Below are 18,647 nucleotides of genomic sequence, written 5' to 3' on the forward strand. Positions count from 1 at the left end.
CATGTCTGCAGTGACAGACAGGCTCACTACTTCCTCGTAAGTACCACAAGAGGGCAATGGTAACATGTGCAGTGTACAGACCACAGTCAGGCTACACTTCATTCGAAAGCATCTGTTCACAGTCAGTTTAGCATTATTCCATGGGTGAAATAACAAAAAACCTTGAAACTGAATATTTGAATCAACATCTTAAAAATGTGCTTTAACATTTAGGGTTTGATCATGACCTGTTGTCCAGTTTGCCTGAATAAAAAAAACAATTCAATGTCCATTTCTTTGTATTAAAGTCATTTTATTCTGGGATTACTGTAGTGAGTAAAGGTTTAACAAATCTCATACTTTGTTTTAAAGCATCTTTGGTATCATTTAGATATAGTAGTTTTTCAGGACCTGTATTGCATGGCAAAGATAGGCTCATAGCCTTTGCACATTTCAAATTTAATTAAAATATCTTTGAATCTGCTTACAACTACATTATTGTCTGTAAAACACTGTGTTTACATACTGCTAATAAATACTAAATGTAAAACATTTGGCATTTCATTTTACGGTTTAATTTCTGCTGTAACTTTTCTGCTTGATTTTCCCCCTCTCAGATCTGTGGTTGTCATGGCAACAGCAGAACTGTGTGTCGCTCTCTGTTCTGTACCCTGTGTTTGTGTGTGGGTGAGTGTGTAGCAGGGGAAAGCCGAGCCTCTTCATTACGCCCCCCGCCCCCCCCCCCCCCCCCTCAGCTTCCATCACCGCCGCAGCTCAGGCACTACAGTCTTTGGGAGGGGGCGGGGCTTGTTTAGCTGCAGAGGGATGCTCTGCAGCCCCACGCTCGACCAACCAGTCTGGAAACCCCTACTCACAGGCACGTAGCACACACATACTCACACACTCATGCTGACTGCAGTCAAAAACAACCTCAGCATCCACATCTGTCCCCTTCTTTTTTGTCAACCTTTGTCTCTTTTGTCCTCCTTTTTGTCCTCCTCTCTGACACTCTGTGTTTTGCAGGTCTGACTCACTCAGCTTTCCTTTTCCCACACAAGCTAAGCTGAACCACACAACCTGGAAACATGTCCTCCAACCTGCCCTCTGGGACCACAGCAGCCGGAGCAGCCGGAGCAGCCGGGGCCACCGGGGCCAAAAACAAGTCCCCCTTTAGGAAGCGAGGCAGTCTGCAGTACACAGCCAGCAACACAGGTCAGTGAGGCTGAACGACCAGGGTTGGCAAGTGTTTGACTCAGCGTGAAATGTGTGGACAATCTTATATTTGAAGGAGAAGAGAAGACAAATGTTCCATCACTTTCGGGTCTGCAAGTAGTTTGAGTAAATGTGAACCTGTTGATTAAGGAGGTGCTGCAGAGGAAGCTCTAAAAGAAGAAAACTAAAAATAATGCACTCCTTCTCTGTAATTAGTCACAAGTTAAAGGATCTGCCAGCATCGTGTGCACGTATGTTCATGCTCCTGAAATGGTGCAGAACCCCTGTTTCATACGTTCACATGTTTTATTTAAAGGATTACTTGCGCTTCCGTGAGTTTCTGCAGTTCCACCTGAAATACCACATTTTATGACCATACAGTGTTCATTTTGATTCCCTTGCAAACAGTGACGTGTGGCTGAGATCAATGTTGTGCTGATGATTTCTATGCTAAGCCTGCATGGCTGCATGTATCCTGTAGAGAATATGTATGTTGGTAGCTCAGCAACTTGATCCCCTGCTGAATGGAAACAGAGGATCAGCCTCCCCTCTGATGTATGTACACACTGGTCAGCCTTTCATCACAACTACAAAGACTGTAGACCGACCTAAATTCCCTTCTCTCTGTTCGCTCACTGTCATCTCTCATGTCTCTGTCTCTCAACACACTTTCATTCAGATGTACAAAGATTAATATTATGCAAGCTGTGAGGCATTTATACGGCAACACAATGATTTTCACAGTGTGCTGTCGGCTGTCATTTAGAGTCATTTTCAGTCCATATCATTTTATTATTATTATTATTATTATTTTTTGTTATTCAATTCAATTCATCTCTGTTTATAGCGTTTATAGTAAGTTGCTAGTTTGTCACTCCTGTCCCTGGCTGGGCTTTTCAGAAATAAAAAAAAAGTATCACATATACAGTAAAAATTCCAATAATATAAGACAGCATAAACACTAATATATAAGACTATATATCTGTCATTTGTCTTCCAAGATTTCCCAGACTTAAGTGTTGATATAATGAAATGTATCAAATTTATTCATAAGACTGTAATTGACATACTTTCTTATAAAGGAACGTGACACGGTTGTTTACATCATCTCCAACCATGATGTGTTACATAATGCATGCATATTTTCTCATGCACTATTTTACATAATGTCTCATGTGTCGGACACAACAGTGACACACTGTGACATTAGAATGACCGCGGGGGTCGTCTGAGACTGTAGTGACAAACAGCTGGAGGTCTGACGTTTGTGTGTGCTGTGTGATCGGAGCTGACACTTGTTGTTACAGAAATTGCTCTGGAACCTCACACTAGTATTAGCACATAATGAGGCTTTCATAGGCTTCTATATTTTTGCAGAGAGAGTATTATTCTTTCCAGTAGTGTAAAAGAAACTGCACTGCAGATGCTGCTTGGATGTCTCCATGATTTGATTTTCGAGAGTCTGTGCAGCACTCGCATTTAATGCTGTTAAAGCATCTGAGGAAACATCTGACTAAGCTAAGATGACATTTATGTGACTCATCTTCTGTTCTTTTTTTCAAAAGGGCCCTTAGTCTAGTTTGGTATGGTAATATAACGTGAAAACAGTTTGCAGACACAGTATATGATCACTGGCGTTACTGAATTATTGATGATGACGACGATGGTGGTGATAATTCAATAAATCGTTTTCTACCGCTTTGTCCTCCGCATGAGTGTCGCAGGGAGCTGGAGACAGTCCCAACTGACACAGGGCACAAGTAGATACCACTTTTGTTTGTGTCCAATATCATAAACTCTATATTAGTCCGATACAATCATTTTATGAATTATGAAGCTGTTAACAACACATTTGTCCCAAGTCACTTCTAAGACATTATTCTCCAACTGTGTAGCAGATATTGTTCTCCCAAAAAAGAAGAAATAAACAGCACAATCATGACTCAGCTAAAATGCTTTTGCTGATTTTTATTGACATTTTTACAGTCTGTGCATAGTGAAGCGTGCGATGTATAGGATTTTTGGATTGTGTCGGATTTTACATTTGTGTCTGTCCAATATCCGAGTGATTTTGACCAGTATTGGACCGATATTGATTCTCAACCCTAGTAGATGCAAACTGACAACATACAGAAAGGCCCTGGGTCTGAACCACTCTGCTGTGTGGGCCCTATTTGAATAATTGCCACTTTAATACTTAATGCATCTTTAATAAAGTCACAACTATTCCTGCTGCTCATAACAGGATCATAAATTATAGACAGTCTCACATTATTAGTCTGCTTAACCATTTTTTTTTTTTTTTTTAAATTGACACTTTAGGAGATTTAGCGTATTGATTCCTTAGAATAATAATCCCGATTCACTGCTATGCTTTCTGTACTTTAGAGGTTATGGATCACACACGTGCACATCATTTTATATCGTCACATACTGTATAGTCAAAGTGCTGCGTGTGTGTGTGTCACACTGCCTTTTGCTCTCCTGTGCAGTTACTGTGTGAAGAGCTGAGGCATGGTGTTGTCCATATTTAGCACATTGTTGCAGTGAGTGTGGAGTTTACTCGACAGAAAATGGCCGTGGGTGAATCACTTCACCTATGAAAACACAATTCTCAGATTAAAGCACCACCCCCTCACCAGTTAACCTATGCTGTGCTGTGGTGTGCTTGTTGAGTCACTTAAATGAGGTTCCCTTTTCCCCCCCGATAAAATGTTTGTGCTTTGAATATTCGGGATTATATTTTAGAAACAGAAACAAATCAAATAGAAACAATGAGCAGGTAAATACTCGACAGGCACTATTTTATTTAATATATACAGTATCACTTGTAAAATCGTGCATGTATTAATAAAGAAGTAATAATAATGAATATAAACAAAAATCAAAGTATTAGTACACTATTATACACATTATTTCCATCAATTTATAGTTTATATTTAAATCCATGTCAGGTACAGAAACCTCCTCCACTGTGTAACTTTCCATCAGAGCACAGTGTTCAGTCGCCTACAGAGGCATCACTCTGCAGATCTTTTTTCCTGGCAAACTCTGGATATTGGAAGATTCATTTATTTTCTTCACTCTCTTACGTTTAGTGCTGTGGACTGAGTTATGACTTATGATTCCTCTGTTGTTTGCTTCACTGGCTATGGGGCGGTTTGTGTGCACAGTGTTTGTTTTTTATGTTTAACAACAAAATCTACAGTCTGAAATATTGATATGTTGTTTTGCAATGGCTTATATTATTCAGTGTTGGAAACTAAGGGCCACACGGTTGGTGTAGTGGTTAGCACTCTTGCCTTTGACCCCGGTTCGCAACCCGGTCAGAACAAGGGCCTGTCTTCATGTTCTCCCCGTGTGTGAGTGTGTTTTCTGCAAGTTCTCCAGTTTCCTCCCACAGTCCAGAAACTGGACACAGTGTGTGAGAGTGAATGGTTGTTTGTCTCTATGTGGCCCTGTGTTTTACTGGCGACATGTCCAGGGTGTATGCTGCCTTTCACCCTATTTCCACTGGGATTGGCACCAGCAACACTCATGTGGAGAATAAAGCGGTAGAAAAATGAAGTTTACATTTGCTCAAGTTATAATTCCATGTCCATTTGACTAAAATTTCATGTGGGGTTGTTACTTTTACTGAAGTAATATTTTATAACTGCTTATATTTAGTTAAACTCAGTCCTTAACAGAGGCTTTGTATTCATGCTTACATCATGATAAGTGTGTGTTCATTTGAGTGTGATGCTGCATTTGCCCATCAGATGGAGCTATGGCCTGGATGAATGAGTGAACATATTATGTTTGCTGTGATCCTCTCAGGGCCAGAACATTTTGATTGCTCCTCCTGAAAGCAATTTCCGTTCGAGTGTTTTGAAAGAAAAAAAAAAAGGCTGAGTGGTGATTTGCTTGTAGTCGAATTACATTAAACTCTGCAGTGCTGCATGTGCTCATCCAGTTTTTAACCACAGCAATCCAATTTCAAAGCCTCTATTTCCATTAGTGTGGCGGAAACACTTCCACACAGAAGATTATATTGTTATGTTCAGGATGTTTTCAGCTCCTGGTTTCATTTTGATAATTAAATGATTAAACTGATCTGCACCAAGTGATAAGACAGAATAGCTGATCGACGGTAACATTATGTACAAAATATGTAAATCCTGAAATAATTGCTAGAAAAAAGACATCAACATCAGTCAGCAAAATAAATAAAGATTCAATTCAATTAAATTCTTTTGCAAATAAAATAAAAAATAATATTCTAACAAACTCTAGAAATGCACAATTTACTATTACTGCTCTGCTAAAATCTTGTTTTATATAATTATTGTATTTAGTTATTTTAAAAAAAATACAACAATACCGACAGTGTTGGTTGCAAGAAAGACTGAATATCATGGTGAGGAAAGGTTAGGTTTCTTTTTTCAGTGTTTTTTAGACAGCTGCTCTTGGTGTTGAGCAAGAGCAGATAAGATAGACTGTGTAAACAATTCACACAAAGTTAGAATTGAGAAAGAAACGACTTGTTTGCAAATGGTGTGATACTGTATTAACATATAGTCTTTAATCAGCATCATTTGTCGCATAACAAAAGCTCATTTGGATTACGTTTTATATAAAGACAGACATAGAAAGAAAGATATGACCCTACAATGTACCGTAGATTACACAGAGTGAAAATGTTGCATCAGTTCACTTGTGTTTTGTTTCAGTCAACAAACACACACACACACACACTTGCGCTTTATTCATAATGAGGACACTCGTAGACATAATACATTCCCTAGCCACTTACCCTAACCTTAACCATCCCAACTAAGTGCCTAACCCTAACCCTAAAGCCAAGTGTTTTGGTCCTCACAAAGATACAACAACACACACACACACACCTCTGTGTTTATTGCTGCATCCATATCCATAATAGGCACAATGTGCTGGGCCTTTAATTTCATTCATGTGAGAGAAGACGGAGACACCGTCTTATTTATTAGACGGCTCCATCAGACTGCCACTGTTCAGCTGGCAAAGCAAAAACCACAACATGACCAACCTGATCACTGACACCATTTTATTCCCCCACACACACATGACACAAACATCCTGAACACATGGTCCCCTCAGCAAAAACACAGCACAGATGATACCGCGGTCGAAGAGAGGGGTGATGTCAGAGGAACTCAGCAGCAGGAGGATGCACATCTGCTGGCGACACACGTGGCCTCCCCCCCCCCGCCTCCTCTCCCTCCTGTGGTACATTCCAGATGGATGTCAGGGGCATTTAAATGAGGAGGATCAGCTCCAGAGGCTGCTTGTGCAGCGACAGCTGGCCTGATCCAGGAGGCAGACAGAGCAGAAGTGAGGGCGAGTTCATGGATCTGCTGGACCAGCTCTTTGTATGTATGACAGGGACAGATTATGATTTGATAGAGGAGATGACTGTGAGAGTGTTTCTGACAGTATTTCTTGTTTGACAGAATGCTTGAAGTGTCTTTTTCTTGTTTCTCTCCCGTCTTGTTTTACATCATCTTGAGAGGATAGCAGACTCTATCCAGGGCCATTTGGCAACGCTCTCTCCTCTCTCAGCCCTGCTGTAGCTGCTGGTTAACACAGGCTCTGAGGAGACAGGTACGCTCCACTACCCCCATCCCGTCAGAAAAAAAAGCACAAACAATCCTCAGCCTTTAACCTCCCTCCCCCTTTTTCTTCCTCCCCCTCCTCCACACCCACTGGCCCACTATTCTGTTTGTCCATTGATGGCTTTGTGTAACAGCCCTGAGCTGAGCTGTCTGTACTGTGCTGAGGGGAATGCGTGTTGATTGACTGACCCACAAAACAAGCTTTCTCAGGGGTTTTTTTGAGGATAGGGTAAAGGTGCAACTGCACGAAGAAGCCAAGCAGATTGATACCATTTGTGCTGACCTGTAATTGTTGGGTCTAATTGTTTGCAAGCTGGCTTATATTTTTACTATTTATTTTCTCAATTGGTGCAACTGACAAGACTGAGCGCTGCACAAGGAACAAAGGAACATAGTTCCTCACTGGAAGACCAAAACTTGCCGACAGTCATTCAGCAGCAGCGGCTGCAAAGACTGAACCAAAGACTCTGATTAGACTTTGTGAGTGACTTCAGCTGTTTGATGCAGAGCCAGCGCGAGATCCTGGAGGATGAAGCATCCTTTAGAGGAGGAGAGGAAATTTAGAGACTGACCCTGCTCATTTCTCCCTGCTGTGCTTGTGAGTTTCTGTGTGATTGCAAACAGCCACATTTAATTTTGGTTATGCGTATGTGTCTGTAACATTTTCTTCTAAAAGAATGGAGCATGACAGAACTGGCCTTTTGCATCAGCTCAGTAACGTGGATCTCTTACTTGAGGAGACTAGACTTTTTCAATCAACCTATTCTGACACACAAATCTGGGGCTGAATATCCATCCTTGTATCTGGAGCACACGCGATTGAAAACTGTCACACTCGTATTAATTTAGATGATTATGATTTTGTGGCCTTATTCTTTGCTCAGTCTCTAAATTGAATTAAAACAAAGCATCACCTTCATACCAATGTTTGTACAAAATTCTTGTATACAGCTGCTTGTGCTTTCACGACATTATGCGTGAACTTTGGCTTCTTTTGTTTAATTTACAGCATGAATGATACGTGTGGTTCCCTGAGCAAATCTGCGTAGTCTGTGGACAGGAGTAGATTCCCAGACTGGTGGCTGAAACAGAGAGAGAAGAGAAGAGGGGATAAAAGATTGGGGGGAAATATTTGTAATTAATCACTTAGAGCAATGGTTCTCAAACGTTTTGTACCACCTGAGAAAATATTGAACTCTTGAAATACAGTGGTGTAAAAAGGCCAAGAAAAGTCAGCGAGAGACTTTTCACAATAACTATAACTGTAGCGAAGTTTAATTTTGATCGAGTTAAGAGAGATAAGGTGATTATAATATTTTATCTTTTTGTCATTTATTTAATTTTCAAAATTCACAAGTATTGTATCAGAGTATTGTTCATGTATTGGGAAATGATTCACTGTGGGCAGGAATATGTGTCACTGAGAGGTTGTGGCATAGGTGAGAGAAGGAGCAGAAGTTGTACAGCAGTCGGTCTCCTGACCTCTGTTTCAGTGAGACTGGGGCGAGGACTCTCCGTGTGCTCTATTGCTGCTGAAATATGCATGCGGTTACAGTCCCTTGGCAAGCTGATACTTTTTGGCCCCATTTTGAGGCTCAGTGGAAATATGGAGTGCATGGATATGTAGGATTGTGTGTCATCTGGTGTAGAGTGTGGAGAAATATCTCGTGCACATGTTTATATAAACTCCTCATGTTGTTGTTGTTCACTTCATAAAAGCTTGACTCTGCTCTCCAACTGCAGGGGGATGAGTTGTTACATAATCATAGATGCTACTGATCCAAATATAGCAGCCATTAGGGGATTAGCGCGAGGTCCAGTGGGCTGGACTCGACTCTGGTTTACGCTGGCCAGCATGATGTCTTTGCTGCTGGTTGGCACTTGCCCTTCATGTCAGTGTCCACGGTTATCACGACAAATTGATATGCCCCAATTGTCCTGACTTGAACATCCTAGCTTACCATTAGTTAGTTTAGTTTACACAGACATGCCCTTCCGGTCACAAAAGGAGAGATTACAGAGTTATTTATCAAACAAACAAACAAACCGATCCTGGTTCAAGCCTGTTTTGCTAAAGGGTTAAAGGTCCAGTGTGTATAGTATTTCCATTGATTAGAACTAAAGGCTACTTAATGAGGTAAGGGTGAAGTGAGCAATGCGACATGTTGCTAAATCCTACACACTGTGTCTTTACATTGGCCTCATTTTGTGTGGCAGATGAATAAGAAGTAATTGTCAACATAACTTTAGATTCTTGTGTATGTTTTGATATTGCTATCTTGCAGTGCAAGCATTTTTTTCCCCCTGTGTGTGGAGTGGGATGTGTTGATATGAAAGTGTTAAGCAGAAGGTGTTAAACATGGTATGAGTTTTGGCCGTGCAGATAGTTACACAATCGCTTAGTTTTTTCTGTGTGCTTTTATAACATTTAATGAAGCGTTTTGTCATAATTGGCCCAGTTAATCAGACCTCAATGTTTCACTTTCAGACTGCAGGTGCCATTCAGAACACCTGCAAGCGTATGTATCTCTGTCTATAAATACTGATAGACCACATTGACACTCAAGCGCACACAAGATTAAATATTTAGCAGGATAATGAATAATTCTGTAGCAGGTGCGTATTTTGATATCATTGCAGACATATAAACAACACAGCAGTGGTTTCTCACTGACAGATGTTTTGTTTTCAACTTTCTCTCCCAGCATTCACTCTCAGTCATCTTTATCCCAAGGACCATTCCCCTTTGTTTTCCCTGCTTTATCATTCTCTCTTTTTATGTTTTTTGGCAGAGTTTTCTTTTGTTGTGTTTGTTTTTTATTTAAATAAAACTTGAGTATTGCAGTATAGCAACGATGGAGCGCACCTGAATGGTCCTTTTGTGTCTCAAGGCACAAACAGCCACTGAGCTCAGGAACAACAAACTTCAGCAGAACGTTTTGGTCTTTTGGTTTATGTAGAACATGATGGAGTAAAAATACTCTCTCCAGACTGACTGAGCTGCAGTTTATCTCATGAAAAGTGAGTCATGAGTTGTAGTGTGTCTTTTACAATAAACCAGTAGATTTTTGTCTATTTTGCTTGTCTTCAGTTATAAGGCATGAAACACTCTAACGCGCTAAAGAAGGGGCATATTTTCCATCCTTACTTAATGTTTTCTTCCCTCTTTTTCCTGCTTTTTATCCACAGTTGATCTCCGCGGTCCACGCCACCTCCTCACTTCCCAGCATTCCTTGCCTGGCATCCCTGTAGCTTTGAAACAGTCCATTGACCTGCGTACATCCATGGACGGAAAGTACAAGGAGATTGCTGAGGTCGGTACTTTACCCAAAAAAGAGACACTATCTTTAAACCAGTGTGTGTAGCTGTATTCATGTTGTTTGCTGTTTGTGTGTTTCTGTGAAGGAGCTGTTCACTCGCAGCCTGGCAGAGAGTGAGATGCGCAGCGCCCCCTATGAATTCCCCGAGGATAGCCCCATTGAACAGCTGGAGGAGAAGCGTCATCGCCTTGAGAGACAGATTAGCCAGGATATCAAGTAAGTGAGAGAAAGGAACGAGATAGGTGGTCAACATACAAACCCATGTGACTGTGTTTGTGGTCAGACTCTGTTCTGATGATCCTAAAATGAGCTCTGTCTTCAGGTTTGAGCCTGACATCCTCCTGCGAGCCAAGCAGGACTTCATGAAGACTGACAGTGCCACTGACCTCGAGTGAGTTTTTCCCCTGGTTACAGTCAACACTTATCATCATCTCATTGCTAGAGAAAGCACCCAGAGAGTGCAAACCTCCACCAAGGCCTCTCAGTTTCTTGTCAATATGATTCAAGATCTAATATAATATATATCTACATGAGTGAGGCCACTGGACTTGCTCGAGTTCAGTTCAGAATTGAAGAAGCCTCTTGGATGAGAGGTGAAGCATCTTCAACAAATCTCAAGCAAATCCACTTGCTCTTCAAAATATCTTTTTTAAATTATGCTTCCCACAAACAGAAAAATACAGCGAAAAATATAACGTATTCTTTGTGGAGGTAATAAATGTTAAACTACCAGAGCACAGTAGAAAAGTTATTTATGTTTTTGTTGTTCTGCCATTAGGTTTATGAAGGAGCAGATCCAATCTCCTGAGCTTCAGGAGCGAGAGCTGGTCCCAGAGAGAGAGTACCAGAGGGTCTCTATCTCAGGAGAGGAGAAATGTGGGGTAAGTCAGATTGGTCACTGCATTAGTTTGACACAGGAAGAGTCAGTATAGCTCTGTCTTATTGTTCAATCATTTTCATTCCGTTGCTCTTCCATCAAGGTTCCTTTCACAGATCTGCTGGATGCGGCCAAATGTGTGGTGAAAGCTCTGTTCATCAGACAGAAGTACATGGGTCTGTCGCTGCAGACCTTATACAGAACCACCGCTCACTACTTGCAAGATCTGAGTGAGAGACCCTTATACCTGGATACGTACAAGGAGGAGATCCCAGAGAACACAGTCACACCAGGTAGTGCATACTAAAAACATTTAACCAATAAATGGGAGGTAGTGATTTGTCCTGAAATAATTGTCAACTGTTGTTTTAACATATCAATTAATGATACACTGCTTATTTTGTTTTTTTGTTTTTTTATAATTGTAAATTGAAAATCTTTATTTGAAAACATCGCCTTGTTACTGGAACTTTTTGATGAATTTGTGACAACAAAAATCCCACATTTCCCTCAAAAAACTTCTTAGTCTATATAACAGGGCTGTCGAACTCTATCACAGAAGATAGAGTTTTTATTATTTCTCAATAAAATAAATACAATTTGAAATCATTTTTATTAACATTACCTTAAAGCCAAATGACAATATTTCAAATATGAAAAAACTGGTGTGACTTCAGGAAAAGAAATGCATAAAAAGTACGCAAATAAGTACTGACCACTGAGTGTGTCATTAGAGAAGTGGGGGAGGGGGGTTGGTGCTCACAGATCTAGACCAATGCATTGTGGGATTATGGGAGTATGCATTGTGTGTGTGCTATTTACCACCAGGCCATTAAAAATAGACATATAAAAGGATTTTGTGGGCCAGTTATAATTGTATCTCGGGCCAGATGAGGCCCACGAGCCTCGAGTTTGACATGTCTGCTGTATAGTGTATGACATCAGTTCAGATCAACAAAACTTCCCAAAAAGGAAAGAAACCTCAGGCAGAGAACAGCTTATACATGTTTTATGTGTAAAAAGAGGGTGACAATAAATCAGAATAATCAAAAATAACCACCACCATATTAAATTGTAATGTAAAAACGGCTTCCCCCGCTAAGACGTTTCCCACGAGACCAAGTCATGTCCAGTGTCATGTGCAGTATTTTCACATCAAGACGTGAAACACCCACATATTTCACAATCCATCTGCTGCACACCCGTGAACATGCTGTCAAAACGTAGAGGCTGTTAGAACCAGTCTGTCAATGCATGAGCATTTCTTCACCTCATTTAGAGCCGTGACACAGTGCAACATTCTGTCCCCGCTCAGGTGTCACAATGCACCCACCTGTCGCTGAAATACACCCGTACGACAACCAGGATCCCTCCAGCATGCCGCCTGACATTGGTTACGGCTGCAAGATGGTGGACGGTGTCATGCATGTGTACACAACAAGGAGCACTATGGAAAAGTGAGATATTTGTGATGAATCATTCGTTCCACACATGCTTTGTGTTGTAGTCCTCAGTTTGGAAGGAGCTCACACACTTTGTAGGCGGCCGATTGTTCAGCTTCCAAGTTTGTTTGTTTTTATGTTGCCAACAGGCGCACAGAGCTGGACCTGCCATATCCAGACCTGCACGAGTACATCGCTGATATGAACGTCATGATGGCCCTCATTATCAACGGCCCAGTGTGAGTTCATGTTTCTACACGCACGCACTCTCTCACTTTCCTGGTCCTCTCCTGAAGTAGATATAAAAGACTTGAAGTTCTCCAAAGATACTTGTGTGTAGTATATTCAAAAGATCATATTTGGCATAGAAAGATAAAATGCCAGTAAGAAAACACAAAACAAACCATTCATTTTGTTTCCTGCTGCCACAGAAAATCCTTCTGCTACCGTCGCCTGCAGTATCTGAGCTCCAAGTTCCAGATGCACATCCTGCTGAATGAGATGAAAGAGCTGGCGGCACAGAAGAAAGTCCCACATCGAGACTTTTACAATATCCGTAAGGTGAACCTGATAGCTGTTCCTACTTTTACCGATCACACTCACTCGCTGTAATCCAGAACCAGGCTCCAAATGTTTGTGTTTTGGTCCGCACAGGTTGACACGCATATCCACGCCTCGTCCTGCATGAATCAGAAGCACCTTCTGCGCTTCATCAAACGAGCCATGAAGAAGTATCCTAAAGAGATAGTTCACGTGGAGAGAGGGAAAGGCCAGACGCTCATGGAGGTGTTTGAATCCATGAACCTGACGGCCTTTGACCTGAGTGTGGACACACTGGACATGCACGCAGTGAGTTGACGCCCATAGACTGGAGCTTCGTGTTAAAATGACAGGATAACGGTGATTCAAATAGAAAAGCAAATGAAAAACGTGACATAACGTTTCAACCTTTATTGCAGGACCGAAACACTTTCCATCGCTTTGATAAGTTCAACGCTAAATATAATCCCATTGGCGAGTCCATCCTGAGAGAGATCTTCATCAAAACAGACAACTACATTGAAGGGAAATACTTTGGTCACATTGTTAAGGTGAACGTATATTACCATTTGACTGTGCCACTGTAAGTAAGTGGTACTGATGCCCTCTGCTGACTGTCTGTGTCACTGCTTCTCAGGAGGTAATGGCTGACCTGGAGGAGAGCAAGTACCAGAACGTGGAGCTCAGGCTGTCGATATACGGACGCTCCAGGGACGAGTGGGACAAACTGGCCACGTGGGCCGTCACGCATCAGGTCTACTCCAATAATGTGCGCTGGCTTATACAAGTGCCACGACTCTTGTAAGTAACACGGTGGGAAGTAATTAAATGCAGCGCTTGTGACGGTTCCATTATAGCTGCTCTGCATACTGGTTTATGTGGTGGACTGATTTCTATTCCAGCACAAGGAAATATCCTCCTGTGCTCCAAAGAACATGAAAGCTAGAAAAGTTTCAAGTCTTTCTTGGATTCCAAAATGTTAGTATTTGAATGTTCTGGTCAATTAGATCAATCAGTTAAAGTGATTCATTAAATCAATTTTAGCGATCCTGCCTAATATAGTTTAATAAAGCATCTACTTGAGAATTTCTCTTTCTCTCTATGAAAAATATTTTAATTTCAATGCATTACATGCAAGCAGTTTAAATTGCATTTTCTTCCTCCATGGATATGAATAAATAACATTCACAACAAATGTAATGTTCAGTCATTGCGTCCATTATTAAGGACCAGATTACTGTCTTGAGCCACATTCTTTGTGTCTTTAAAGTGACGTCTACCACACAAAGAACCAACTGTGTAACTTCCAAGAGATGCTGGAGAACATCTTCATGCCTCTGTTTGAGGTCACAGTCAATCCGGGCAGCCACCCACATCTACACCTCTTCCTCCAGCATGTATGAAAGCCGTCCTTTCTCTTTCATTTACATTAATTGTAGTCCATCGTCTTGAGGGTTCATTGGGCTTGTTCTGTGTCCCTCATACAGGTGGTGGGTTTCGACAGTGTGGATGATGAGTCAAAACCAGAGCAACATATCTTCAACCTGGACAGTCCGCTGCCAGTCAACTGGAGAGAAGAGGACAACCCACCGTATTCCTACTACCTCTATTATATGTATGCAAACATGAGTGTGCTGAATCACCTGCGCAGGTATGTAACCACATTACTGTTCAGCTGACCACTAATATCTGATTTTTCTTTTAATGCCAATTGTCCCTGATTTTATTTTGTTGTACAAAAAGATAAAATATAATAAGTAAATTAATTTTTTTTCATCCAGGTTCCAGATTATAATCCAAAACATTACATCCATTAGAGAATCAGTGATTTTATGCTAAATGCATGGGATGAAAAATTACATATACAGGGTAATTATATGACCCAATCTCTTTAACCCTTAGTGCTCACATGGCACAGATCCGTGCCGCAGATGCACCTTTGTGAAATTGTAGCGGGAATAATACACAACTCCTTATATGGACTTCCTCAGGCTTTACTAAATGCATTTTTCGACTTCTTATGTGTTGTTGTGTTGTTGAGTCAAAGTTATGATTATTTTTTGTTTAAAAAACAGGAGTAGCGAACATTTTCTAAAAAAAAAGTGACGTATTTCCAAATTTCAAAATCATCAGATTTTGTCCCAATCCTGTCCTTTAAAATTAAGAAAACAGAAGCCTCCAAAACAGGCATTTGCATGTGTGTGCCCACAGATTTGCACCTCTAATTAACACAAGCTTCTAAATGAGCTAAAGTCACCTTAAGCGTGTGTCTTTTCTTACCAGGCAGCGGGGGTTTAACACATTTGTCCTGCGTCCTCACTGTGGAGAGGCTGGGCCGATCCATCACCTGGTGTCTGGGTTCATGCTGTCAGAGAGCATCTCCCATGGACTGCTGCTCAGGAAGGTGGGACCTCACTATCACAACATTCATTTCTCACACTCATCAGACAGTGTGTCCTTCCAAATGTTGCTTATTTACAACCTTACGCCTTATGTTCCTCCAGGCTCCAGTGCTGCAGTACCTGTACTACTTAGCTCAGATCGGCATCGCCATGTCTCCTCTCAGTAACAACAGCCTGTTCCTCAGCTACCACCGTAACCCTCTGCCAGAGTATCTGTCCAGAGGCCTCATGGTGTCTCTGTCCACAGACGACCCTCTGCAGTTTCACTTCACAAAGGTCAGTGTACATGATTTTGGAAACAAGAATATCTTATTTTGATGACACTGAGTTATATATAGGTATATGTGAAATGAGAACATTTTCAGAAGTTGGCTCAATTTTTTTATGATTAAATCAGAAACACCCTGCATTTTCAAAATTAAATTCACTTAAATTGTACACCTGGTCCTTTCCTAAGTTATGAATTTACCAGACTCTAAGATGAGTGAACAATTTTAACTGTTTAAACTGAAATGAGCTCATTCGCTGAGTACACTTTGCCACTTCCTCCTCCTTTTTTAATTTTTGCTTAGGTTTATGTGGGCGGAGCAATTCTTCCATTGTAAAGTAAAACTTTCAAAGGCTACAAAAACCAAACCATTTTTTATTTCAAAGCAGTTACACACCTCTAAAGGCATACTTATGGGGAGTATATTCAATGTCTGCTTATACACCCACTGGACACACAGTGGACCTTTAAAAGTCTTTCCACAATGAGTCTAAATGGGCTGTTTTGCTTGCCGTAGGAGCCGCTGATGGAGGAGTACAGCATTGCTGCACAGGTGTGGAAGCTGAGCTCATGTGACATGTGTGAACTGGCCAGAAACAGTGTGCTAATGAGCGGATTCTCTCATGAGGTATCAGTTATATCATTTATTTCCAGCACATTGCACAATATCTACTTGTACTGTCTTGCCCTTCCTTACTCACAGTGTAATTTCACTCTGACTCCTCCTCTTTAAGGCAAAGAGCTACTGGCTTGGCTCGAAGTACTTCATGGAGGGACAGGCGGGTAACGACATCAGACAAACCAACGTTCCCGACATCCGCGTGGCATACCGTTACGAGACTATGTGTGAGGAGTTGAATTTGATCACACAGGCCATCCGCACTGATGAGCTGGAGACCATCGTGGAGGAAGGCAGTCTGTGTATGGGAGCTGTGTAGAGCGCAGGGCAGTGAGCGTACAGCAACACAAGCAACACAAATCTCATCACATTCCCCGTTTTCACATCAAGACTTTGTACAGATCTGCATATAAACATATCACCCGTTTGAAAAGAGAAAAGCTTTGTCATGAGACTGTGTGAGTTGCTACTGAAGCAATAAGGGACATGACCTACAATCTGTGTACCCAAGGTGTCGGATCCCTTTAGTTTCTTTGAGTCATTCTTTGTTGAATTTGGTGATTTCGCAATGTTTCTTCTCCTATTTAATTTAAAGTTAACACTTTCATCGTCACTCTCATCTACTTTTCTTAAAAAAAAAAACATTGGATCCACTGACTGAAGAAAAAAGTCAAATGGAAACGACTACTTTGAAGGTAAAATGCCTTATTACAATGTTCAGGGCTGTAGCAAACACTGGAAACACTGAGGCCATATTTGTGCTGTCTTTACTGAGGCATCTAGTGACTGCAGGGAGTTTATATCCTTCACATAGGATTGAAGATGTAGTGAGTACTTTGTTTTACCCCAACAAAATAAACATACTTATGGTGTGGGGGAGGCTTTAAAACAACATTTAGACCCTTATGTTGGAAAATAAATCACTCATTTTAAAAGATGAAACTGTACAACTTTGCGTAATTTCCTGACATATTTCCTCGAACTTTTCTTTGATCCTGGTAATAGATTGAATAAATGAATATAAACCATGGACAGGTTACATTTATTTAGATCTGTGTTATTTACATTCTGCTGAAGTCTTCAGTGCATTTATGTTGAAACTTAACTTTCAGCTCTCAAAAGTAATTTAGTAGTTAATAATAATTCTGTAACCTGAAGACATTTCTTTGACAAAAAAAAATGTGTTTTGCTTAATTTAAACTTGCAAATTACTTGAGTTGGGCAGTAGGTAATGAAGACTTTATCATGTGATCTCAGTATTTATACAGTCCTGGGTTTACATCTGTCTAGTTACTAAGTAAGGGACCCGATTTACTAACTAAACACACTTGAAACATTATGTTTTTGTTTTGATGCTGTAATTATTCACATGACAAATACCTCATGTTGTATTTATTACTGGTAGAAAACTCCCCATCGTCATTATCTCTGCTACTGGCTGTGATTTTAACAACATTCCAAAGGTCCTTCTCCCTGTGATATTCTTGCTGTCCTTTTGTTTTGTTCACAGTAATTGTGGGTGTTGCATGAAAGCACGTCAATATCTGTTTCTGGTGTGCAGTGAGGCTGTAAGCATCTGATTATACTTCTGTGACATCGTCTCTGTAGCTGCTCACTGAGCGATACCGTACATGACGATCTGTGCTCTCAGTTCTTTCTACTTGCACACGCCCAGCGTGTGCCAAAGCCATGAACAAAGAACTGAGAGTGGATCAACTTTAAAAAACTTCTCCCCCTCACAGCACTTTATATACTCTTATAACAATGGAGAATGCAGAGCTTATGCTTTGATTTTCTATGTAAATGCATCACCACACACACAGTTAGTGATGGAGTGTCTGCGCTACTAAACAATAAGACTTTCTTATAAAGTTGGTGTCACTGCAGCATGATCTTGCATCAACATGTGTAAACTGGCACAAACAAGGACAAACAACAGCAGAAACTTTAAAAACATGCTTAAGGATTGCGCTAGTAAGTATTAGGTATTCCTTTTTGTCATCAGTCTCTTCATTCCTGTCACTTTACAAAGAAAGTGTGAGCTTCTAGACTCATCCATGATCTTTTATCAACGTGAGCCTCGTGCACACACTTGTCCCAATGCTTGTGCAACACCCACGCAGGAAAAGTACACACTGTTTGCATGTATGTGCTGTTTGTGAAATATTATTTATTGACATTTGTGTCTATGATGGGAAAAATGTTGTTGGAGCACTTGCCTCCCTTCAGTTTGCACGTCTCAGAAAGAGAATAAATGTCTTGTGAAACTGAAAACGTACACAGTGATGTCTACAGTGTGTGTGTGTGTGTGTGTACTCATTATTAGTAAAGCAATATACAATACTTGAATTT

General features: G+C 40.8%; 1 protein-coding gene across 5 annotated transcripts; it reads left to right on the forward strand.

The window, feature by feature from the left end:
- The first annotated feature begins 767 nt into the window (after window positions 1-767).
- ampd2b (adenosine monophosphate deaminase 2b) lies at window positions 768-18,573 on the forward strand. Of its 5 annotated transcripts, none has more exons than XM_058641848.1 (19): window positions 768-856; window positions 1,003-1,191; window positions 10,017-10,141; window positions 10,233-10,363; window positions 10,470-10,538; window positions 10,926-11,028; window positions 11,128-11,317; window positions 12,340-12,481; window positions 12,616-12,705; window positions 12,898-13,027; window positions 13,121-13,315; window positions 13,426-13,557; window positions 13,644-13,807; window positions 14,277-14,403; window positions 14,494-14,657; window positions 15,290-15,410; window positions 15,511-15,684; window positions 16,194-16,304; window positions 16,411-18,573. In XM_058641848.1, the coding sequence occupies exons 2-19, from the start codon at window positions 1,065-1,067 to the stop codon at window positions 16,612-16,614; spliced, it is 2,499 nt and encodes an 832-aa protein (XP_058497831.1). In that variant the 5' UTR covers window positions 768-856; window positions 1,003-1,064; the 3' UTR covers window positions 16,615-18,573. The 5 variants fall into 5 exon arrangements, with proteins under 5 accessions (XP_058497831.1, XP_058497832.1, XP_058497833.1 ...); XM_058641849.1 differs by lacking the exons at window positions 768-856; window positions 1,003-1,191 and adding exons at window positions 6,481-6,584; window positions 6,730-6,816; XM_058641850.1 differs by lacking the exons at window positions 768-856; window positions 1,003-1,191 and adding exons at window positions 6,489-6,584; window positions 6,733-6,816.
- The last annotated feature ends 74 nt before the right edge of the window (window positions 18,574-18,647 follow it).

The sequence above is a fragment of the Solea solea genome, chromosome 11, assembly GCF_958295425.1.
Source record: "Solea solea chromosome 11, fSolSol10.1, whole genome shotgun sequence".
Classification (NCBI taxonomy): domain Eukaryota; kingdom Metazoa; phylum Chordata; class Actinopteri; order Pleuronectiformes; family Soleidae; genus Solea; species Solea solea.